The sequence below is a fragment of the Schistocerca cancellata genome, chromosome 5 (assembly GCF_023864275.1).
Source record: "Schistocerca cancellata isolate TAMUIC-IGC-003103 chromosome 5, iqSchCanc2.1, whole genome shotgun sequence".
NCBI classification, from domain to species: domain Eukaryota; kingdom Metazoa; phylum Arthropoda; class Insecta; order Orthoptera; family Acrididae; genus Schistocerca; species Schistocerca cancellata.
In genome coordinates, this window is record NC_064630.1 from 663,000,418 (window position 1) to 663,026,309 (window position 25,892).

Below are 25,892 nucleotides of genomic sequence, written 5' to 3' on the forward strand. Positions count from 1 at the left end.
AATATTTAGAGTTAGTCCATTGCTCTTAAACCAGTGTAGAATGTCAACAAGTACAGCATTATATTTATTTTCTAGATCATTGTTAGTTCGACTTTCAAGCAGAATAGTGCTATCATCAGCAAAAAGAGTAAATTTACACTAGGTGACTGTACAAAGTGGGAGATCATTGATGAAGATAAGAAAAAGCAAAGGTCCTAAAATGGACCCTTGTGGCACACCACACTTTACTGTGCCCCAATCAGGTGAGACAGGGCTATCATCAGCACCATTAGTTATCACCTTCTGTTTTCTGTTTTGTATATATGATTCAATCCACCTACCAATGCTACCTCTCAAGCCATAAGACTTAGCCTTCTGTAAGAGAATGTTGTGGCCTACACAGTCAGAGGCCTTTGGCAAGTTACAGAAGATTCCGATAATTGACATTTTATTATTTATAGGCTCTAAAATTTTATTTGTGAGAGAAAAAATAGCCTGGTTGGTTGATTTACCTTTTTGGCAACCAAACTGGTTTCCGTTGAGTATGTTGTGGTTGTTAAAATGTTCTACAATTTTTTATACTTATCCAATACTTTTGAGAAACTACTTACAAGGGAACCTCCCCATCGCACCCCCCTCAGATTTAGTTATAAGTAGGCACAGTGGATAGGCCTTGAAAAACTGAACACAGATCAATCGAGAAAACAGGAAGAAGTTGTGTGGAACTATGAAAAAAATATGCAAAATATACAAACTGAGTAGTCCATGGGCAGCATAGGTAACATTGAGGACTATGTCAGCACAGGAGCGCAGTGGTCCTGTGGTTAGAGTGAGCAGCTGTGGAACAAGGGGTCCTTGGTTCAAGTCTTCCCTTGGGAGAAAATTTTAATTTTTTATTTTCGCGAAGTTATGATCTGTCCGTTCGTTCATTGACGTCTCTGTTCACTGTAATAAGTTTAGTGTCTGTGTTTTGCGACCGCACCGCAAAACCGTGCGATTAGTAGACGAAAGGAAGTGCATCTCCAATGGGAACCGAAAACATTTGATCGCAAGGTCATAGGTCAACCGATTCTTCCACAGGAAATCACGTCTGATATATTCTATACGACACAGGTGACGGCATGTGCATCACATGGCAGGAATATGTTGTCGACCCACCTAGCTTGCACACTTGGCGAATGGGTAAAAAGATTCTTCTACCTTGCCTGATTTAGGTTTTCTTGTGTATGTGATAATCACTCCCAAAAAGTGATGAAAACATGAGAGTTTGTCAGATAATAATTGTCTGAAAATAAAAAATTAAACTTTTCTCTCGACAGAAGACTTGAACCAAGGACCTCTCGCTTCGCAGCTGCTCACGCTAACCACGGGAACACGGCACTCCTGTGCTCAGACTGTCGTTGAAGTTGCTTATCTTGCCATGGACTACTCAGTATGTATATTTTGGTTATTTTTTTCATAGTTCCACACATCTTCTTCCTGTTTTCTCGATTGTTGTTTGTTCAGTTTTTCAAGGCCTATCCACTGTGCCAACTTATAACCAAATCTGAGGGGGGTGCGATGGGGAGGTTCCCTTGTTAGTAGTAATATTGGACAGTAATGAGATAATTTCGTTTTGTCACTCTTTTTGAAAAGTGGTTTCACAATGGAAAGCGTTAATCTCTCTGGAACAACACCTTGCTGCATAGACTCATTAAAAATGTGACACAGAACTTGACATATGTGCTCACTACAATGTTTCTCGCATTCGGGAGGACGACGGTTCAATCCCGCGTCTGGCCATCCTGATTTGGGTTTTGCGTGATTTTCCTAAATCACTTCAGGCAAATGCCGGGATGATTCCTCTGAAAGGGCACGGCCGACTTCCTTCCCCATCCTTCCCTAATCCGATGAGACCGATGACCTCGCTGTCTGGTCTCCTTCCCCAAAAACAACCCAACAACACTACAATGTTTTAGAATTTTAGGTGAAATGTTGTCAAAACCTGTCGAATTTTTATTTTTTAAAGCCTTGATCGTATTTTTAACTCCAGTAATAGTGACAGGGCAATACAAATTGTGTCATATGTATTGGGATTAGCTCTTTGTAATAAACACATAGCACCATTTAAGGCATCCCTACAAACTACGTGTTCTGCTGCCATTAAGAAGTAATTGTTGACAGAAAATATAAAATATATCTAGAGCCCAGAAGAAATCCTGTATTGGTCTATGGAGAATAAATGAAAGAATTCATTAAGAGTCGATATCATTAACCATATTTGGTCGAACTGTGCTACCTGTTCAACATTGGTTTCCGGCTGATACAATTTCAATTGGCTAATTTTTTCCCGCCATTTTCCGGGGCAGAGCAATTGACGCACGAGTTGTACGAAGACATTGTTGAACTTCGAAGGAGGCGCAATGACTGCGAAATTAAAGAGAGTGGAAATTGAGAACTTCAAGTCGTTTAGAGGCTTAAATAGAATTGGTCCTTTGAAACAGTTTTCAGTTGTGACTGGTCCAAATGGCTCAGGTAATGTGGATGTAGATTACCAAGTCTGGGTATCATGAAAATAGTTTTTAAGAGATATAGTTTTGCCAGTAATAATAAAGGAAGCAGGTTGATGAAAACAACATGATGACGCGTGCAAATATTCGAAGTGTCAGAAGGAACACATTTGCATATCAGTCTGTGGATTTGTCAATTTTCGTATTATCTTTTCGTGACTTTAAAGGGGGAAACGTCATGCATGTGAGTTTACAGTGAGCTTAATAGCCTTATTAGAAGATAATTTTAATTGGACGATTTGTTTTGCGTATAAAAATTGTGCTGTGGGATAAAAGGCAACAATATAAATATCTCAAGTCACATTCTACTACAGCATCGGTTTGTTGTAATTACATGAAGTAATGTGTAGTTTATTACAAATTTTGTTGTAGGCTTGCATCTGACCTATTTTTAATCTTACTGCCACATTCTCGCCTTTTTCTGTCGTCGTGCTGTTTTAATTACCTAAGTATGTATTTGTGTGTTTTCTAGAGAATCAGTCACTTTCTAAAATGCAGTTCTCTGACTAGGTAAATCAAATTTTATGGATGCTGTCAGTTTTGGTGCTTGTGTGAAAACAAGCCATTTACGTGCTCACCAGGTGTCTCATTTGGCACACAGTACAAGCACCCTCGATTCTAGAAGGTAAACACCCGTTTTATTTGTAGTCTTGTAATAGAGGAGTAAGTATGTGCAATGGAGTTACAGATTTATTGTGATTCGAGTGAAAGACATAAAAGTGGGCAATTTTAGGAAGTAATGATATAGTCACTTTGTTCGTTTTTTTCTGTAAGCAATGCTTTATTTTTAGTGTAATCTGAAAATATTTGAACGTTGGCGTGTACTGATATTACAAGCCCATCAATAGAGTTCTTACCTGTTTTATTTGGGTAAAATGTGGTATAGAATTGTTCATGAAATCTGATACATCTATAATCATCTGCTGGAATCACTGAAATTTCTAAGCGAGTGTATTGATGAAAACAACCACTCCCCCTCTGCGCGCACACACACACACACACACACACACACACACACACACACACACACACACAGGATCATGTAAATAATTGACCAAAAAATAGAGAGTGATTGCTGCACCTGAGATATCTTTTGGTAAGGTAAAGGTCACTATTAGTGTTTTGATTGCTTTATTAAAATAATTAATTACTTGTTCATATCCTGGAGGTTTATCATGACTTACGAATACTGAGTAAGTAATGAAATAAAGGCCATACTTCAACAGCTTCCCTGTTAGGGTTGCAGATGTTGTTTGTCTTAGGCTAAATCATGGGATTTCAGTCTTGTCTGTTATGCAAAAAAAACCTTTATTTTTTTAAAGCCCGTGTATCTTTTGTCTCTGGAAACCACATCTACCGACAGTCTCAACTGGTACCAGTGTAATATGTGTCAAATCAGTGGCCATCATTCTTACTTCTAGTATCTACGCCAGTAGAAAATTATTCTGCTGAAATGATCAGTTATGTATGTAGATATAACGTCATTATAATACTAGTTAATTTAACAATAATACACTTGTGAGCAGTTGAATTGGATGCACCAACGAGGTAGTGTGTATCACCTTGTTTCATCCTGATGATACAATGTATCATAGCGTGGGTTCTGAGAGACGTTGGAAGCCTTTCTGATCCATGACTACTCACCAACTACCCACACCTCAAGCAGATTGGCCAGAATTGTATCCAAGAAATGCACTTATTACTTGATGGCATCACAGATATCCTTAACAGCTCTTCTTTAGGTTTTGGTCCACAGCTTTTATGAAAGACATTTTTATGCATACCATTACAAACCTCGTAAAATCTTTGTTGCGCTGCACCTAGTTTCCACACTTTATGACATCATCTGGGATGGTGTACTATCTTGTTCAAGGTATAAGTGATCTGTAGTGAGGTTTGGGCAAACAGCCATGCATAATGTGTATTAAAAGTAAATATGAGTAGCAGTGTTAGTTTCACAAAAAATGAGAGATACAGGGTCATGAATACTAGAGTAGAAGGAAACTTATGTATACACCAGTCCATATTAGGTTTATATTAAAAAACTGAGTTCATGTTTGAGGAAAATTTTATTGAAGATATCACTAAAAACAATGAAAACTATTCAAAATGTGACCCTTGAGGATCAACAAACTTTTGCCAATGAGTTCTCCATGCATGGAAGGTGTCCTGGAAGTCCATTTTCAGAAACTCCTTGAAGCAGTGTGTTGAAACCTTTGACCTCTGCTACATTGTGCTTTGAGAGCTGTCATACATAGAAGAATAGAAAAAAAGTCTCCTGGAATCACATCCAGGCTGTATTGAGACTGTGGAAGCATTATAATGCTGTTCCAGTACAAGTAGTCACTGAACAGCAATCTTCTAACTGGTGACAATGCCTGGCTTACTTTGGTGACCCTTTGCACAGCCATTTTATCAGTTTCCATGTAGTCTGATGATTCGATTACTTAAACACCAGTCTGAGTTCAAAGCATCATGCATGCATTACACATTGTCCTCATTGCTGCTCATAGGGTTTGTCTTTCGTACTCTCTCAGCCGTATGTGAAGCACTTATGCTGTTTCAAAACAGCAGCTTTTGATAGGCTTTCTTTCAAATACTCACTGGCTCATGGCTAACATCTTCGTACCTGATTTTCTGAGTCCCACACATAATCTTATGACGGTGTGGCACTACTCGACTGATCGTGTGTCGGAGGTACACTAAAATGATTAAGTGAAGTGCACAGAAGCTCTTAAGCGAGTGATGATAGGTGCCTTTTGAAGGTGACTTTCCCTTCCTTTGACCCCGTTTGGATTGAGTGCTCCCCTGTCATGCAAATCTGTTAGAAAAATGTAGTACTCATTACCTTGTGCACAAACCCTGTACAGTGAGGTACAAACTGTATGGGAATAAAACCGTTCAGCAAGTTGCCAGATGATTTAAAATGTATATTATACATATAAACACATTTGAAAGAGCCATTAGAAAATACCTTCAATGTCATTGCTTCTGTTTTATAGACTACTTGAACAATAGTATATGTACATACAAATAGACACTACATTTAGGCCAAGTCCAATATTGTCTAGTGCACTGTATTGCATACAAGCAAATGAGTGAAAATCATTAAATAAAATAAAACCTGATATTTTTGATTGGTTATAGTAAAATGCTATATTGTGAGTTGTGAAAGACGACACCAGCAATGTGAGGCTCTGTTTCGTCCCACATGAACATGTTGCAGAAGAGAATAAGAGAGTGTCTCTGCTAGTTGCCTGAACATTGCTATTTGCGCAAGTAAGAAGATTCATTTCATGTGGTTTTCAACATACCCTAACTGTGCCATAAGCAATCATCAATGTTTAATACAACTCATGAGTCTAAGCATTCTTTTCCAATGCTAAGAGTATCCAGTGATGACCTTCAGTGTTTGTTGGACAATGGCTTCCTTGTCCCATTGGGGGGAGGGGGGGGGGAGGGGAGGTAGTGGTAATTAATAAGCTACTCATTGGTTATTGTTGTCTAACAGTAAAGCAGTGAACAATTTGCTGCACCAAGGCCCATCAGTCTATTGTTACAGTGCATGATGGTATGATATTGACTACTGCCATCAACATGTTGCTGCCCAGCAGTTGATGCTGGTGGTGGCAGTTTAGTTTGAGATTCTCATTTAGATTATTTACACAGTGCGTGCATGACATCAGAGATAAGAGTATCGTTTGATTAGGGCATGCACAATCTGGCTGTGAGTAAATGTGCTGGTGTCTGTGGCCAATACTATACCTGGATCAGAATAACAAAGTGATTGATAATTGAACAAGGAAAGAGGGGTCGTTGTCAGTTTGCAGTTAAGTGCAAGTGCAATATGGCTCCTCTAGCAGCAGTTGTACAGTTTCATGCTGAATACATTCATAAGCTCCCTGTTAATGCGCAGGTTCATAACAGTCTTATTACTTTCATAAGCAATTTCTCAATTAGCTCCACACATTCCGTAAAAGAAATACACTGCACTGCGAAACAAAGGAAAGAACAAATCACAACTGTTCTGTTACATGCCGGAATTGTTGTCTGCAGATGAGGTAGCTGAGTAATTTTTCACAGGGCAGAGGGTGTGACCAAACTCTTGCTGTAGTTGTTCTAGTCCTGATATAGATCTGACATCTCAGTACATAAACCACCAGGGAATTGGGTTTCCTGCATAGGCTTAGGTGTTAATCTTCAACACAGCAACCATCTGTAATTCAAGGGCTCCAGAGTGTGTGCGGTTTGGACAGCTGTAAAAATTGAATCAGAAATGAGAAGTCAGATGGTAATAAATTGATAGTAAGACAAAAAAAATAATTACTAACCCAAGGCAACTAGCAAGTTTCACAAAGAATTGATTTCATCAGAATGTCAACAAAGGTACAGCAAAACTTCTCAGGATTGTATACACTGCCCAGCAGAAACTTTCACCAAATTCACTATTGTTGTTATCTGCTATGGAGTGGAAATCAGACACACAGTACACATTTTTAAAAATAAGAAAATCCTCAAACTTAGATGAACTTTTGGTGTTGGTGCTCAAGTAATATATTGCTAGCACAAATGAACTCGTAACATACATTATAAATGGTTTATTTATTTCAGGTAGCTTTTGCGTTTGAAACAAGTTAGTGTCCAGTTCCAAGCGAATGAGACAGGAATTGAAATTGAAGGTAGTAAAGCAAAAGCTGAAATGCCAAACTCCATTTTCAAATGTTCCATTGTGAAGGAAAACCCAGGAGAATTGTCCCAGTTTAATCACCAAACCACTGAAAAGATGAATGAAATAAGTAATAGTGTGAGTGAGTGATGTTGAGAAACAGCTGAAATCATTGAAATCAAACAAAGCTCCAGGCCCCGATGGAATTCCTGTCAGATTCTATACTGAATTTACAGCTAGATTAGCCCCAATTCTAACAATAATCTATTCTTGGTCCCTTGAACAACAAACCGTGCTCAGTTCCTGGAAAAAAGCACAAGCCACATCCATCTACAAGAAGGGCAGTAGAAGTGATCCATAAAACTACTGTCCTATATCTTTGACATCAATTTGTAGTAGAATGTTATAACATATTCCGTGTTCAAACAATGACACGGTATCTTGAACAGAGTGACATCAATGCCAAATAGTTTGGATTCTGAAAACATCGATCATGTGAAACTCAACTCAACACTTTTCTCACATGGCATACTGAAAGCTTTTTATAAAGGCAGTCAGGCAGATGCCACATTTCTTGCTTTTGGGAAAGCATTTGACTCAGTACCTCACATATGCTTATTGTCAAAAGTACGATCATATGGGGTATCGAGTGAAATTTGTGGCTGAATTGAGGCCTTTTTGCTAGGGAGGATGCAGCATGTTGTCTTGGATGGAGACTCATCGTCAAATGTAACTTCAGGTGTGCCCCAGAGAGGAGTGTTTGGACACTTGCCGTTCATGTTGTATATTAGTGACCTTGCAGACAGTATTAATAGTTACCTCTGACTTTTTGCAGATGATGCATTTATCTATAATGAAGCACTATTGAAAGTGATGCATAAATATTAATTTAGATTTCAGAGTGGTGCAAAGATTTACAACTTGCTTTAAATGTTCGGAAATGTAAAATTGTGCACTTTACAAAACAAAAAGACGGAGTATTCTATGACTATAATATTAGTGAGTCACTGTTGCAATTGGTCAACTAAGACAAATATCTGAAGTTTAACACTGTGTAGGGATATGAAATGGAATGATCTCATAGCTCAGTCATGGGTAAAGCAGGTGGCAGACTTCAGTTTATTGGTAGAATACTGGGAAAGTGCAACCAGTCTAAAAAGGAGATTGCTCACAATTCACTCATGTGACCAATTCTAGAATATTACTCAAGTGTGTGGGACCCATACCAAATAGAACTAACAGGGGACATTGAAGGTATACAGAGAAGGGTAGCATGAATGGACAAAGGTTTGTTTTATCCATGGGAGAGTGTCAAATAGCTACTAAAAGAACTGAACTGGAAGACTCTTGAAGATGTAAACCATCCTGAGAAAGTCTATTAACAGAGGTTCAAGAACTGCCTTTGAATAATGATCCTAGGAAACATAACACTCACATAGGGATTGTGAATATAAGATTAGAATAATTGCTGCATGCTCAGAGGCATTCAAACAATCATTCTTTCTGTGCTTCATATGTGAATGGAATAGGAAGAAACCCTAATAAATGGTACAATGGGAAGTATCCTCTGCCATTAAAGGTGCTTTGCAGAGTATAGATGTAGATGTACAACTCAGAGTTTCATCACAACATAAAAAAGATAAAACTGTTAGTTTACCAAGAGTACTTTTCCATTAGTTAGAGGCACTAGGATTGGGGAGAGTAGTAAGCAAGTGTTTCCATTTAAATCTTAATAATAAAAGGCTCAAAATGAAATTTCAGATTTCAACAGAGATCTCAAATATATCAGAAGTAAAAGCTATTGTTATAGGAATCCCATATTGGTTATTTGTGGTGTGGTTTTTCCCAGACAGTGTCAGGCTGCGAGACAAAATTCTGTTTGATAACAACGATATAAAGACACCATACCTACCACTGCACAAAGTCCTTGGTGTAGTAATACTCAGTCAGCTATAACCAACACAAAAGTTTAGGCATGAATATGATTAACTACCCCCCACGAACCATGGACCTTGCCGTTGGTGGGGAGGCTTGCGTGCCTCAGCGATACAGATAGCCGTACCGTAGGTACAACCACAATGGAGGGGTATCTGTTGAGAGGCCAGACAAACGTGTGGTTCCTGAAGAGGGGCAGCAGCCTTTTCAGTAGTTGCAAGGGCAACAGTCTGGATGATTGACTGATCTGGCCTTGTAACAATAACCAAAACGGCCTTGCTGTGCTGGTACTGCGAACGGCTGAAAGCTAGGGGAAACTACGGCCGTAATTTTTCCCGAGGGCATGCAGCTTTACTGTATGATTAAATGATGATGGCGTCCTCTTGGGTAAAATATTCCGGAGGTAAAATAGTCCCCCATTCGGATCTCTGGGCGGGGACTACTCAAGAGGATGTCGTTATCAGGAGAAAGAAAACTGGCGTCCTACGGATCGGAGCGTGGAATGTCAGATCCCTTAATCGGGCAGGTAGGTTAGAAAATTTAAAAAGGGAGATGGATAGGTTAAAGTTAGATATAGTGGGAATTAGTGAAATTCGGTGGCAGGAGGAACAAGACTTCTGGTCAGGTGAATACAGGGTTATAAACACAAAGTCAAATAGGGGTAATGCAGGAGTAGGTTTAATAATGAATAGGAAAATAGGAATGCAGGTAAGCTACTACAAACAGCATAGTGAACACATTATTGTGGCCAAGATAGATACGAAGCCCACACCTACTATAGTAGTACAAGTTTATATGCCAACTAGCTCCACAGATGACGAAGAAATTGAAGAAATGTATGATGAAATAAAATAAATTATTCAGATAGTGAAGGGAGACGAAAATTTAATAGTCATGGATGACTGGAATTCGAGTGTAGGAAACGGAAGAGAAGGAAACGTAGTAGGTGAATATGGATTGGGGCTAAGAAATGAAAGAGGAAGCCGCCTGGTAGAATTTTGCACAGAGCACAACTTAATCATAGCTAACACTTGGTTTAAGAATCATGATAGAAGGTTGTATACATGGAAGAACCCTGGAGATACTAAAAGGTATCAGATAGATTATATAATGGTAAGACAAAGATTCAGGAACCAGGTTTTAAATTGTAAGACATTTCCAGGGGCAGATGTGGACTCTGACCACAATCTATTAGTTATGACCTGTAGATTAAAACTGAAGAAACTGCAAAAAGGTGGGAATTTAATGAGATGGGACCTGGATAAACTGAAAGAACCAGAGGTTGTACAGAGTTTCAGGGAGAGCATAAGGGAACAATTGACAGGAATGGGGGAAAGAAATACAGTAGAAGAAGAATGGGCAGCTTTGAGGGATGAAGTAGTGAAGGTACTCAAAAATGAGATCGACAGGAAGTGCAAAATTGCTAAGCAGGGATGGCTAGAGGACAAATGTAAGGATGTAGAGGCTTATCTCACTAGGGGTAAGATAGATACTGCGTACACGAAAATTAAAGAGACCTTTGGAGATAAGAGAACCACTTGTATGAACATCAAGAGCTCAGATGGAAACCCAGTTCTAAGCAAAGAAGGGAAAGCAGAAAGGTGGAAGGAGTATATAGAGGGTCTATACAAGGGCGATGTACTTGAGGACAATATTATGGAAATGGAAGAGGATGTAGACGAAGATGAAATGGGAGATACGATACTGCGTGAAGAGTTTGACAGAGCACTGAAAGACCTGAGTCGTAACAAGGCCCCCGGAGTAGACAACATTCCATTGGAACTACTGACAGCCTTGGGAGAGCCAGTCCTGACAAAACTCTACCATCTGGTGAGCAAGATGTATGAAACAGGCGAAATACCCTCAGACTTCAAGAAGAATATAATAATTCCGATCCCAAAGTAAGCAGATGTTGACAGATGTGAAAATTACCGAACAATCAGTTTAATAAGCCACAGCTCCAAAATACTAACACGAATTCTTTACAGACGAATGGAAAAACTAGTAGAAGCCGACTTTGGGGAAGGTCAGTTTGGATTCCGTAGAAATACTGGAACACGTGAGGCAATACTGGCCTTACGACTTATCTTAGAAGAAAGATTAAGAAAAGGCAAACCTACATTTCTAGCATTCGTAGATTTAGAGAAAGCTTTTGACAATGTTGACTGGAATACTCTCTTTCAAATTCTAAAGGTGGCAGGAGTAAAATACAGGGAGCGAAAGACTATTTACAATTTGTACAGAAACCAGATGGCAGTTATAAGAGTCGAGGGACATGAAAGGGAAGCAGTGGTTGGGAAGGGAGTAAGACAGGGTTGTAGCCTCTCCCCGATGTTATTCAATCAGTATATTGAGCAAGCAGTAAAGAAAACAGAAGAAAAATTCGGAGTAGGTATTAAAATCCATGGAGAAGAAATAAAAACATTGAGGTTCGCCGATGACATTGTAATTCTGTCAGAGACAGCAAAGGACTTGGAAGAGCAGTTTAACGGAATGGATAGCATCTTGAAAGGAGTATATAAGATGAACATCAACAAAAGCAAAATGAGGATAATGGAATGTAGTCAAATTAAGTCGGGTGATGCTGAGGGAATTGGATTAGGAAATGACACACTTAAAGTAGTGAAGGAGTTTTGCTATTTGGGGAGCAAAATAACTGATGATGGACGAAGTAGAGAGGATATAAAATGTAGACTGACAATGGCAAGGAAAGCGTTTCTGAAGAAGAGAAATTGTATAACATCGAGTATAGATTTAAGTGTCAGGAAGTCATTTCTGAAAGTATTTGTATGGAGTGTAGCCATGTATGGAAGTGAAACATGGACGATAAATAGTTTGGACGAGAAGAGAATAGAAGCTTTCGAAATGTGGTGCTACAGAAGAATGCTGAAGATTAGATGGTTAGATCACATAACTAATGAGGATGTATTGAATAGAATTGGGGAGAAGAGAAGTTTGTGGCACAACTTGACCAGAAGAAGGTATCAGTTGGTGGGACATGTTCTGAGGCATCAAGGGATCACCAATTTAGTATTGGAGGGCAGCGTGGAGGGTAAAAATCGTAGGGGGAGACCAAGAGATGAATGCACTAAGCAGATTCGGAAGGATGTTGGTTGCAGTAGGTACTGGGAGATGAAGAAGCTTGCACAGGATAGAGTAGCATGGAGAGCTGCATCAAACAAGTCTCAGGACTGAAGACCACAACAACAACATGATTAACTAAAGTGGATAGTTATTTCATCTACTTGCCATATCCTGAAAGTGCTTGTTATATGATAATAATAATAATAATAGTTGTAAGTACCCTGGAATAACCAGTTTTATTTATTTATTTATTGTTTGTTTTAGTACTCAATCGGACTGACCATAGAACAGGAGAAGGCTCTCAGCAAACAAGAATAAATCAGCTGATTACTTTGAGTGACTTATGGAGATATGGATCTCGACTGTCTCCAGTCAAGATATTTTTGTAACATTAGTTTCATCAGAAAAATTATCCATCGCTATGCCATTTCAGTCAGTATCTGTAGCGTAGTGGTAAGCTTAAATGATGTCCATGCGGAGGACCTGGTTTTGATTTCTGGAACTGCCAAGGATTGTTCCTTGGTGGGAGAACTGGTATGGGGGGGGGACTCAGTCTCGTGATGCCAATTGAGAAGCTACTTGAGTGAGTAGTATCGGCTCTGTGTTCAGCAACGTGAGCTGGAGAGTGGTGCGCTGACCACATGCCACTCCATACCAGATCTACATGACACCATGTGGCAGAGGGTGACGTGGTGGTTGGTTGACATCCCTAGACCTGCAGGGCCTGGAGGAGAAGTTGTCTGTCTCTCTCTTTATTTTTGTTTTTAAATCCCACTTTCATCTTTATTCACAAACCCAACACGAGCCTCTGTGAATTTTTGCACCTAGGAAGGATACATTAACTTTAGAACTCCAAACGGTATAGGATACTAAGAAATAAAACTGTATAGTAAATTGACCATGTATACTAAAGAACTGTGGGAAATTCAAAGACTTTGAAAAAGTCTTAAGATGTTTCTTATGAAGAAAAGTAATTTTGCACGTAAAGAGTATTTAAATGGTATTCATTGTGCATTTTATAAAATCCAAAAAAAGATAGCAATTAACATTGAATTCAAGACACAAACTTAATGAGTAGTGTATATATTTAGTGAATAGTAGATGTGTGTCACTTATGTGCATTTCTGCACAGATATTTTATTTGTGTGTGACGAAACCCATATCTTTGTTCATTAATATTTACTAAATAAATGTGAGAAACATTTGTATTAGTCAATCACTGTTATTCTAAAAAGTGATTGTATATTTTCATCTGGGTTATTAAAAGTTGTGTGGGTCGGCATCTCAATGGGCATGAGCTAAACTACAAATACAAATATTCAGGTTTTGATCCATTTATGGCCCTAGGATTTTTTCTATCGCTTGTTGTTTGTGTCTCCTCTGGCAGTGATTTGTGAATGTGAAAAATGCCAAGTATCATCATGGTTCAAATTCCATGGTAACCTGGAGGACCCCCTATAACTAACTAGGCGACAAATAAGTTCACAAAACAGAGGAACACAAGGGGACACCATCTTGAATAGGGCCATGATTAGTAAAGTTGTGATGTTCAAACCTATATTTGGATCAATGGCAGGTTTATTATTATTTACGTGAAAGTTATTGCAAGTATATTTTTATGTCAGATATGTGAATGAATTGCTACAGAGAAAAAATGTAACGCTTGGCTGCTTACTTTACAGTCTGCATTATAGATGCTACTTTAGTAGCAGAAATGTTGACAACACATAACAATATGTTTACTGATAAAAAGAGGCCAGTTATTTTTATAATTAATTTATTTCCCATTACTGTGATAGAAAACATAATTTAGAGCACCAGCTGTATAATTTTAAACTAGTACCAGATGTATAATTTTAAACTCCATTTTACATCTTGGTGTTACTTACTGAAGCGTTTTGTTTCATTACTATTGCGCCTACGTGAATACAGTTTACAGGAGGTTTGTGTGGCATTAGTTCACCACAAATTCATAGAATTTTTGTTCAAAAGATAACATGTCAAATTTTTCATCTACTGTGTAGCTGCATTTCAAAACTTCAAATTGGGGTTGATTATGATGATGACCATTTTGGTAGCAATCTTTTTTAGTAAAGCAGAATCTCACTCGGATTTTCTTCCATTTAGAATGTGCTACAGACATAAGCAACTAGCATCCCTATGATACAAAGTGCAAGTAGCAAAATGTGAGGTCACAGTGTTTGCCAGTGGATGTTATGAAGAATACTGGATATTGATGTTGGAGTGTAACACTGAAGTACCATGCCTAATAAATCTTTTATGTTTAGAGAGATACCCTAAAGTTTTTACTTCTAACAAAATGTTATCGGCTTTGCATTAATAATTAGTGTGTAAACTGCATGCTAACTTATGAAAGATTAGGTAAATGGATACTTTCACCTTGCAGTCTCAATTAGGTTTCACAGAACTGTGTTTGGGTAGAAACCTCAAATGGTGCTATGTATGATTGCAGTTAGTGAACTTGGCAGAAACAGAATGAATGTTCACTCTGCAGTGGAGTTTGCATTGTTATGAAACTTCCCTGCAGATTAAAACTGTGCGCTACACTGAGACTTGAACCTGAGACTTCTACCTTTCGTGGACAAGTGCTCCACCAACTGAGCTATCTGAGCAAAATAGGGCATTTGACTGTTTTCTGGAAATTGTCTTAAATGATTGATTATGCCATTTTATGCTCCTAAAATGCTTTTTTTCGTCTTGAATTTCAGTATTATTCTTTAAAGACGGAACTGAGATTCAGACCATTTGAATGCCTGCTAAAATGCTCCACTCGAGTCATTTAATGCTTGTGACGTCACTGGCTTGCTTGCTGTTCCAACTGTCATAATGCTAATTCACAGTGACGTCTTGTTTTGGAATTTAAATTTGAGGAGGTGGGTTACAAATGGTGTGCAGTACCATACTGTAAAAATAAATTACAAAAACTCCTGAAAAGTTGTTTTTGAGTGTTATGAGAATGAGAAGATATGTAAAATGTGATCGGCAAATTGCACCCATGGCGATGCGCAAGTTCACAAAGTTAATTAAAAATGTCTTACACTGTGAAGTTAACATTAACTTGTCTCCGAGATATGCCGTCCCACTGTTATAACAAAGGATAGTGTTATTCAACTAAATTAAACTCCAAGTGAAAATTATCTTTTCACCTAACTATACCCCAGTTATTCAGTAGCTTAGTTGTTAGAATGGTAAATCATTAAGTTTTATAAGATGGTGTCCACAAATCGCTGGCTCGAATCTACCTCGAAAGAACATTTTAACTTATTTGTAAAACGACTCGAGAGTCCTTTCGTATGAAAACCAAATCACAATTACAAAACTTCACCACACTGATCAGAAACAGACTACTATTGTATTTTCCTTGCTGTTTACATGCACTTACATTTGCAATTACTGTTCATACATGACACATTCAAAAAGATATTTTCTAGTTAATGTGACCACTCACTTTTTACTTTGTTAGAAATAATGTTTGTGTAACTTCAACTGTCTAGCTGGGATCCTTTATGTTTAAGCTTTTGCAGTTTCATCATCATACATAAAGATGAAGTAAGACTGCTTCAGACGCTAATGTTAATTTACACTCACAAACATCACAGCCCTTAACGTTTGTGTCAGCTGCATGTTGTACACGCTTTATATCTCTCCATGTAGCCTCATAGTCCTGCAAGTCATTATACTGTGAATTTATGGTGATATCTTCACTACTAATAGTGCTTTCCAAAAAAGTGAATTGTTTGCTCACAAAGTAAATGCATTTATCCTCTGTTTTCCATTTCTCAGACTAAGACTAATGTGAAGCTATATATATATATATATATATATATATATATATATATATATATATATATATATATATATATATATATATATATATATAATAGAGGGAAACATTCCACGTGGGAAAAATATATTTAAAAAGAAAGATGATGAGACTTACCAAACAAAAGCGCTGGCAGGTCGATAGACACACAAACAAACACAAACATACACACAAAATCTAGCTTTCGCAACCAACGGTTGCCTCGTCAGGAAAGAGGGAAGGAGAAGGAAAGACAAAAGGATATGGGTTTTAAGGGAGAGGGTAAGGAGTCATTCCAATCCCGGGAGCGAAAAAAACTTACCTTAGAGGGAAAAAAGGACAGGTATACACTCGCACACACACACATATCCATCCATACATACAAGCTATGGATGGATATGTGTGTGTGTGCGAGTGTATACCTGTCCTTTTTTCCCCCTAAGGTAAGTCTTTCCGCTCCCGGGATTGGAATGACTCCTTACCCTCTCCCTTAAAACCCATATCCTTTTGTCTTTCCTTCTCCTTCCCTCTTTCCTGACGAGGCAACCGTTGGTTGCGAAAGCTAGATTTTGTGTGTATGTTTGTGTTTGTTTGTGTGTCTATCGACCTGCCAGCGCTTTTGTTTGGTAAGTCTCATCATCTTTCTTTTTTTATATATATATATATATATATATATATATATATATATCCCACAATCGAAACAACTGCTACAATCAGTTCTTGCTAATGCTATTTTTGTAATTCGCATAAAACTATAATACCTTTCCAGGATTCGAACACGTGACTTCTTCCACTGCAGTCAAATACACTATCCATTGTGCTACAGAACGCCTGAGGGGGCAATATCCTATCTGAGTGCCTTTTACACAGGAAATTAGCACAAGTTTTGCTAAGAATAATTTTGTCATGCTTTGAGTCATAACTCATGACTGATAGACGACAATCTAGCTATAATATACAAACATGTTTGCAAAAGTTCTACAGTTCCTCAGTTTTAAGCTAGTTTAATAATATTGCAGGGAGCAGGGAAAAAGAACATCTGTCATTTTATACATCACCACTATAAATGGGGGGAGCATAAACGCATCAACTTTTGCAAGGCGTCCAATATCAGCTTTCACAAAATTCCTTTCTATGGTTACTGAAAAGCTGTAATTGTGTTTTCCACCACTAAATAATTAAACTGTTTGCAGTAAAAGTACATAAAAACCTCGTAACTTCAGCTAATGCTCCTATAACACAAGTATAGCTTTGTCTTACTCCTAACTTGTGACATCATCAGAGCATCATGCAATAACAGAGTGTTTTCGATCGCGTGACCAGATCTTGATATTTAATGATTTTTAAACTTTAATTACATAAAAATAACAGATATTTTATGAGAATATTTACTGTAAATGCTATTTAGATGTTATAATCAGTCAGAACAACAATCCGAACCATAATTTTAACATAGGAAAATGGCCTATTCATGGTCCGACCTCACAACTTTACATGTGCCAGCACCACATCTTCACAGAAGTTTCACAGAAGAATGAAAATTCATTATGGAAGCATACTCCAGGCTGTGGCTAAGCTAAGTCTCTGCAATATCCTCCTTTCCAGGAGTGCTAGTCCCACAAGTTTTGCAGGAGAACTGTCAAATTTGTAAGGTAGAAGATGAAGTGTGTAAAGCTGTGAGGACAGGTTGTGAGGTGCACTTGGGTAGCTCTGTTGATAGAGCAGTAGCATTTGAAAGGCAAAAGTCCCAGGTTAGAGTCCTGCCTGGCGCACAGTTTTAGTATGATGGTAGAAACAGATTATGGTATATAAATGACAGTTTTTTTCTTTGTTTATGTCCATAGTGTAGGATAAAGGGCTTAACAGTGTCACCTGCAGAACAAGGTGCGTAGGTAGTCTTCAGATATCCTCTCTTGTGTCATAGCAAACTGTGCTTGGTATCTGGAAGGAACAAAGAGTGATGAGTGTCAGTGGACTCTGAGAGAACACAGGTGATTAGCCCCAGATGTACCAAAATCAGCTTGTCCATCAAAATCCAGTAAAAACAATGGGAGCAAGTGGCCTTATGCAGGCAGCTGAATGGTGCCCATGTGGGCACTCATAAAAGAGTGGTTGGCATGTGGCAATTTGGTTGGATGTTTTAGGCTATCTCTAGCAGTGATAGCCCACATATTATAGTAGTGTCCAATTGCTAAAAAAATACTCTATACCTATTACACATCCTTAAATTAGAATGAAATACCTTAGAAACAGCTTAAGTTTTTCTGCAATGACAGAATAATTTAGGTACACAAAGCAAAATGTAATTAGGCCTCTGTTCAATGAATTTTTGCAACAAAATGTTACACACATAGAAATATTGTTATTACTTAATGGAGAAAATTTTCTGAAGGCCTTAATTGTGATCTCACATGCTAAGTAAAAGTTAAAGGTTTATTTGATGTAGTTGAAATGTATCTGAAGTCATAACTGCTTTGTTGTACACATGAAGTACCATAGCCTTTCCAGTCCAGATGAGAGCAAACCTATCATAGAGTATCAGTGCCATACCTGAGTGAAGGAGAAATTCTGGATAGAGTTTACTATTTATTACAGTAGTTCTTTTCTTACATGTTCCTTTCTACTATATTTGTATCACTTAACTGCATTTATTCTTTGTCCAGCACCGCAGTGACAATTGTACTTGAATTAAGTGATGCAGTGGAGATATATTTAACAAGAAGACTCATGGGAAATGTATCTAAATATATGATAGACCAGCAGGTATGTTACCTCAATATATAAAAGTAGATAACAGGGTGTCATTTTGGAAGATTGTTTGTTGTAATAATGTTGATCAAAGAGCTCAGTAATAAAATCATTTCGAACTAGATCTTCATCTTTGAGAGTTTGAGAAGAATGTTTTGTAATACACTGTTCTAAAAACTGTTTCCACATTGGGTGTAAAAAAATAATGAAAAATATGATGTGAAAGGAAAGAATAACTTATTTAGATATAGACCAAAATTTTTGTGGAGAGTCATACTTATGCAATTTCATTCAAATGAGTGTCATGATTTGACTCATTTGCTGGAACGATGTTGTAATCAACATTTGTGTTGTAACTTAGTTAAGAGTTGGGACAGTGTTGTGTGTGATGCTGTAAGTTAAACTGCTTATGTGTTGCATTATCTTGGCACCATTGATGAAACACACAATTCTTTGTTCGGCAGAAAACATTGAAAGTATAGACATTATGGGTGATGCATCGAATGTTACACTAATGATGGGAGTGCAAAATCGCTTGAATAAAGGAAGGACATCTAAAATTAACATTTGTAACTGGAAGGACATTAAACTCAAGTCACCGAGGGGTGTTGTGTGTACTTATATTACAATCAGAAGTGACCCTGTTCCTGGAAACATGCCACCTGATGGGGTTAGTGGAGTACTGTAACTGCTACTCACAATAAAAAAATATTTTCTCTTAATTTTCGTGTCCATGAAGTCGTATTTGTTATACACTTACAGATTTATAGTACGGTAACTAGTGTAACAGTCAAAACTAGAATCTTTTATTAAACATGATTCATATTTTTTCATATGATTTTCATTCAGACATAACCATCAGTATAAAAAATTTTCTGAGATCTTCAAAATATTAGGAATGGAATTAGTTTCTTTTTATGGCCACTGTCAGTTTTCATGTAGAGATTTATCAACAAATGATAAGGTGCGGCTCTTTCAAAGAGTGTATGTTCCTGATTATGACTAGCAGACACAATCCTTGGCATTCAAGAGCGTTGAGGTAGTTGATGTGAAGACAAACAACAAAAAAAGGGTGTCTCATTGCCATTGCTCACTTCTGCATCTTTCGCCTGTAGAAATTGGTAAGGTATCATTTGTTACAAGATGTCTCATGGAGTGCAAATTTTGATTGACAAATTAAACAGCAAATTACCCCTCAAAGAAAAAAAGAGGAAAGCATTCCAAATGGCCTCACAGAATGTCGAATTGTGATAGAGAAAGGCTAGAGCTTGTAGAAACTGTATGCCCCACGTCAGGAAAAGTATCTTGAAGTAATATCAGCAAAAATTTGTACAGAGAGATTTTTCAAAAGTGGTTATAAATTATAATTTGGTGTGCCGAGATCAGATGCATGTTCATTGTGGCAAATTTGTTACAACGATGGTTAGTGAAAATATTGCTGAAGTGAAAGCTGAAACACAAAGCACAACTCTGAAGCAACATTGAAAATGCTTTCTTCTGATACTGGAAAAAGCAAAACAATGGGTAGTATTGCGACTTTGTGCATCAGTATTCATCAGGTTCTCATTTGTTCACAGTTGAATTATTCTTCTGTATTTTATTAATAGTGGCACATCAGTTGCAATCTGACAATACGTAATACTGTTACCAATACAGCTTTCGTGTATTTTTTGGCATGAAAGCTTTGCCAGGAGAGGTTCAGCAGAGCTATTATCTTCATGCATTCCGAAGTATGTTCTTATTGGTTTCAATTCACTGAATGGTGGTGAGGTTCTGCATCTAATAATCTAGTCTGACAGTTGCATTATTCTGGGCAACAACAGACAAATGATTTAATTGTTCCAGAATCTGTTCATTCATAAATATTTACTGCCCTAGTCCAGAAATTCTTCATTATCTGGCATAACTTCTTGTGATGTGATACTGATTGTTTGTGATGTGATACTGATTTTGCAATTACAGAGAGGAGCAAAAGACCTGCTCCTGTATGTGCCAGTCATTACCAATGCCATGTACAACAAATTCTCCATAGAGGCTCTTCAAAATAATTTTGAGTATATCTGGCTACAGATTGCATTAGATGACTCTATTCCACTAAAGTGCAGAAAAAGCCATAACATCCTCCAACTGTGAGTTTATGAAAGCATTGCAAAGTAGCTGATACATAGTGGGAAATTAAATTTGCCACCACCTAGAATTTTAGTTTTTACTAACTTGTATGATAAACCTTTGCCACCTGAAAACCTCAAGAAGAAAGACTTTTGTGATGTGTGAGTACATTTCCGGGAAAAACTGCACCACAAATAACCAATATGGGGTTCCTATAACAATAGCTTTTACTTCTGAAATATGTGAGATCTCTGTTGATATCTGAAATTTCATTTTGAGCCTGTTCCCCATTGCACTACACATCAGGGGCTGCAACCCATGTATCTATGTGTGGGGTGCACACAAGGGTTTCTTTAGATTACATGACTCTCCATCCAGTCCAGACTGATAGCTGCAGGAAACACGGGGATTAACTGCCAAATCATTCGCAACAGAGTGCCAGATTTTGAAGCATTCCTGAAAAGCAGTGAAGCTCACATAGTACTGGATACAAAAGCTGGTTCAAAACCTGAAGTTGATAGCAGTGGCAATTTTGGGGAAAATTTAAATATGTATCAAAAGGTAGGCTAATGCGAAATGGAGTTAGTGTAGCTGTTGCAGTTGATTAGAAACTGAAGTCCACCGAGATAGAAACTGAAGTTGCATGTGAGATTGTTTGGGCAAGACTCAGTATCAGGGGTGAACATAAAATGGTAATTGGATCCTCCTATTGATTACCAGCCTCATCTCCTTCTGATGTAACTAAAATCTTTAGAGAAACCTCATTTTCCTTGTATGTAATTTCCCCATTATACTGTAATCATTGACGGAGACTTCAATCATCCCACTGTTAATTGGGAAGATTACAAATTTGTTAGTGGTGGGCGAATAAGACATATTGGTAAGCATTACTAAACGCCTTCTGAAAACTACATTGAAAAGATAGTTCAGAACCTCACTCATGATGGAAATATATTGTATCTAATGGTGACAAATAGACCTGACCTCTTGGGTTATCAGTGATCATGACACATTTGTGGCAACAATGATTATCAAAGTATAAAGGGCAACTGAAACAAGCAGGAAGATACATATGTTCAGTAAACTAGATAAAAAATGAGTAGTGTCACATCTCAGTGAGGAATTTGAACTTTCAGCACAGGGCCATAGCATGTAGAGGAACTATGGCTCAAGTTTAAAAGAATAGTTGCCATAGAGGCACTGCAAAGAAATTTCTAAAGAAACAGAGACTACTGCATAATAGTGTAAAACAAAGCATAGGACTAGAGACAAACACTGAATGAAACACATTTGGCTGTCAAGAGGGCAATACGTGAAGCGTTTAGTGACTGTCATAGCAAAATATTGTAATATGATCTTTCACAAAACCCAAACAAATTCTGACCATATTTAAAGGCTGTTAATGGCACCAAAGGTAATGTCCAGTCTGTAGTGAATGAGACAGGAACTGAAATTGAGGGTAGTAAAGCAAAAACTGAAAAGCTTAATTCTGTTTTCAAATGTTCCTCTACAAAAGAAAAAAAAGCGGGAGTATTGCCCCAATTTAATCCTCGTACCACTGAAAAGGTGAGTGAAATCAGTATTAGTGGCAGCAGTGTTGAAAACAGCTGAAAACAGTAAAATTGAGCAAAGCTTCATGGCCTGATGCTATAATTTATCATAGATCCCCTGAACAAAAAACTGCTCAGTAGTTGGAAGAAAGCACAGGTAACACCCTTCAACAAGAAGGGTAGTAGAAGTGATCCACAAAGCTACCATCCAATATATTTGACATCGATTTGTTGTGGAATCTTAGAGCATAATGTGAGCTCATAAATAATGAAGTATCTTGAACAGACGTGGCCTCCACCATGCCATCCAGCATTGTGTCTGAAAGCATCAATCATGTGAAACCCTACTTGCACTTTTCTCACATAACATACTGAAAGCTGTGTATCAATGTAGTCATGTAGATGCAGTATTTCTTGTTTTCCAAATAGCATTTGACTCAGTACCACAGCTATGCTTATTGTCAAAAGTTCAATCATATGGGGCACCAAGTGAAGTTTGTGACAGGATTGAGGACTTTTTAGTAGAGGACACAGCGTGTTACCTTGGATGGAGAGTCATCATCAGATGTAGAAGTAACTTGGGTGTGCCCCAGGGAAGTGTATTGGGACCATTGCTGTTATTATGTGTATTAATGACTGTGCAGACAATATTAATAGTAACATCAGACTTCTTGCAGATGATGCAGTTACCTATAATGAAGTACTGTCTGGGGGGGGGGGGGGGGACCATGGCTGTAATATCAGTGAGTCACAGTTGGAATTGCCCAACCCCTACAAATATCTGGGTATAACACTTTGTAAGGATATGAAATGGAATGGCCACACGGGCTCAGTTGTGGCTAAAGTTGGTGGTAGACTTCGGTTTAGTGGTAGAATACTGGAGAAGTGCAGTCAGTCTGTAAAGGAGATTGCTTACATATCACTTCTGTGACCCGACCTAGAATATTGCTCAGGTGTGTGGGACCTGTACCAAATAGGTCTAACAGGCGATATGAAAGTATACAGAGAAAGGCAACACGAATGGTCACAGGTTTATATGACCCATGGGAGAGTGTTACAGTGAGGCTGAAGAAACTAAACTGTCAGGCTCAAGAGCCTGACAGTTTAGGCATGATATATCTTGAGAAAGTCTACTAACAAAGTTTGAAGAACCAGCTTTAAATGATATGGCTAGGAATATACTACAACACCCTACATATCACTCATACAGTGATCGTGAGGACAAGATTAGAATTATTACAGCACCCATAGAGGCATTCAGACAATCATTCTTTATGCATTCCTTATGTGAATGGAATGGGAAGAAACCCTAGTAACTAGTGAAATGGGACGTACCCTCTGCCATGCACTTCACTGTGGTTTGCAGAGTGTGGATGTAGATGTAGACGTTCTGCATCCATCTTATCAGCTGCTGAGTCATTTCCAGAAATTGTCTTATCATGTAGCACCCACCCATGAATAAAACTTGTTATAGGCACCTAAGTACCACCGTCTCCACAGACACACTTCCAGCCATTTGAAAAATTACCTGTTTATGTTGCAGCCTACATTTTTATACTGTCAGTGTCAGAAAGATAGCCACTAAATTTTTTATAAAGGCGAGTGTACTCTCTGTACTCCTTAGCAAGTTTCATTTGTGTTTCTTTTCCAGCAAACAGAAAAAACGTTGAGTGATTAAACCTTAAGTATTCAAATCTAAGTAGAAAGGTTTCCTATTCTGTATAGGAATTTTTAGCAATAGGTCAGAACTTTCATCTGTGGGCTCATACTTCGGGTTCTGTACATGATAGAAATGTAGGATCATGTGTTTCGGATAGCCCTTGGCGAGCAACCATTTATATACCCAACATGAGGATCCTCTTAGTGTCACTATCCTACAGTACGGAGTCAAAGTATGAATATTACACACTTCCTTCTGGTTAGGAAAATGGAGAAAATCATTTGGTTCTTTTTGCATTTGATGTAGTCAGCAGTGGGCCGTAAGGTACTCGTGGAGGCACTGTATGTTCATGGGCTGTGCCTTAGAAAACCCCCAAAAAGGTTTTCTTTTCTTTTTGGTTCATATCAAAACCAAGCCAAAGGTTCCAAGAAGGCTATGCACAACAAAAGGCTAAATTTTTTACAATATATTCCTAAGATACTGATCTTGAACAACCTTGAAAATTTTCTTGATATCTTTATCTGTTTCTGAGATACAGAGGTAGAAAGTTACCATATATGTGCATGTAAAATATGCATGTAAAATGCTCAAATTTTAATTTTGTATTTTCTAGACATATATATCTAGAACTTCCATCTTCCCATTTTTTAAAAATCTTTATCCGTTATCAAGAAACACCCCAAGAACATGGTTTTGGGGTACCAAAACGAAGTTGCAGACAGTTGTAATTTTTACAATAAATTCCCAAGATCATGATCTTGAACAACCTTGACAATTTTTATATATTAATACCTTCAGCTGCTGACGGACGTTGATATATATCAACAGGGACAGGTGAAAATGAGTGCCCCGACTGGGACTCAAACCCGGGATCTCCTGCTTACATGGCAGACGCTGTATCCATCTGAGCCACTGAGGGCACAGGGGATAGCATGGCTGCAGGGACTATCTCGCGCACGCTCCCCGTGAGACCCACATTCGCACCTTATATGTCCACACATTACAGTCGTAGTGTCCCTACCCAACACTCCACCTTGACAATTGTCTTGATATCATTGCCCGTTTCTGAGGTACAGACATTTGAAGTTATCTTGCTTGTGTACTTAAAATACACATGTAAAGTCCAGTGTGAGGCCAAAATGTAGTTTATAAAGTGATATAGCACTGAGAAATAAGCCGTAAAGTGCCTATGTTATCATTGAAGGGTTCTGAGAACTCCATGTTATAGTACTAAAGCACTAGCAAAATTTTTGTGTACGTTAAATCTGGCCTGACATCTAAAATTAATTTTGAATTATTTCAGTTGCACATAAATAAAGCATCAAACTTTTACTGACCCATAAAGTTCTTTTCGTATGAGTGACATCATGAAAAAATGCTCCTCTTGGAGCACAAAAAGTTGAATGTGCTCCTTTTTAAAAGACTGTGAGTGAAAAGTGGGGTATCAGCTGTCTCTTTCTACCTTCCTCAGCACCAAAAAAATGTTCCCAAAAATTTTGGCATGCAAACATATTTGTGCCTTTCTATCTTGAGACAGAAGGAGACAGTGGCAGTGGGAAAGATGGAAAGGTAATAAATACTGCAAGTAGTAGACAGTGGTTGCGGTATAGAAAGAGGGAAGGAGACAATGGCAGTGTTATAGAAAAAGAAGGATAGAGTGCCAGTGAAGTATAGTTGACAATGACAGAACAGTGTTAGGAAAAGAGTGAAGCAGACAGTGATAGTAGGACAGGAGTAAAGAGAAGGAGAAAGTGGGAGTGATTGGTAGCCAGTAATAATGAGACAGAGT

The 25,892-nt window shown here is 38.0% G+C and overlaps 1 protein-coding gene across 1 annotated transcript; it reads left to right on the forward strand.

Moving 5' to 3' along the window:
* The first annotated feature begins 2,367 nt into the window (after positions 1-2,367).
* On the forward strand, positions 2,368-19,181 carry LOC126188747 (uncharacterized). The gene is made up of 4 exons (XM_049930356.1): positions 2,368-2,493; positions 3,039-3,153; positions 18,700-18,799; positions 19,146-19,181. The coding sequence occupies exons 1-4, from the start codon at positions 2,382-2,384 to the stop codon at positions 19,179-19,181; spliced, it is 363 nt and encodes a 120-aa protein (XP_049786313.1). The 5' UTR covers positions 2,368-2,381.
* Positions 19,182-25,892: the final 6,711 nt, after the last annotated feature.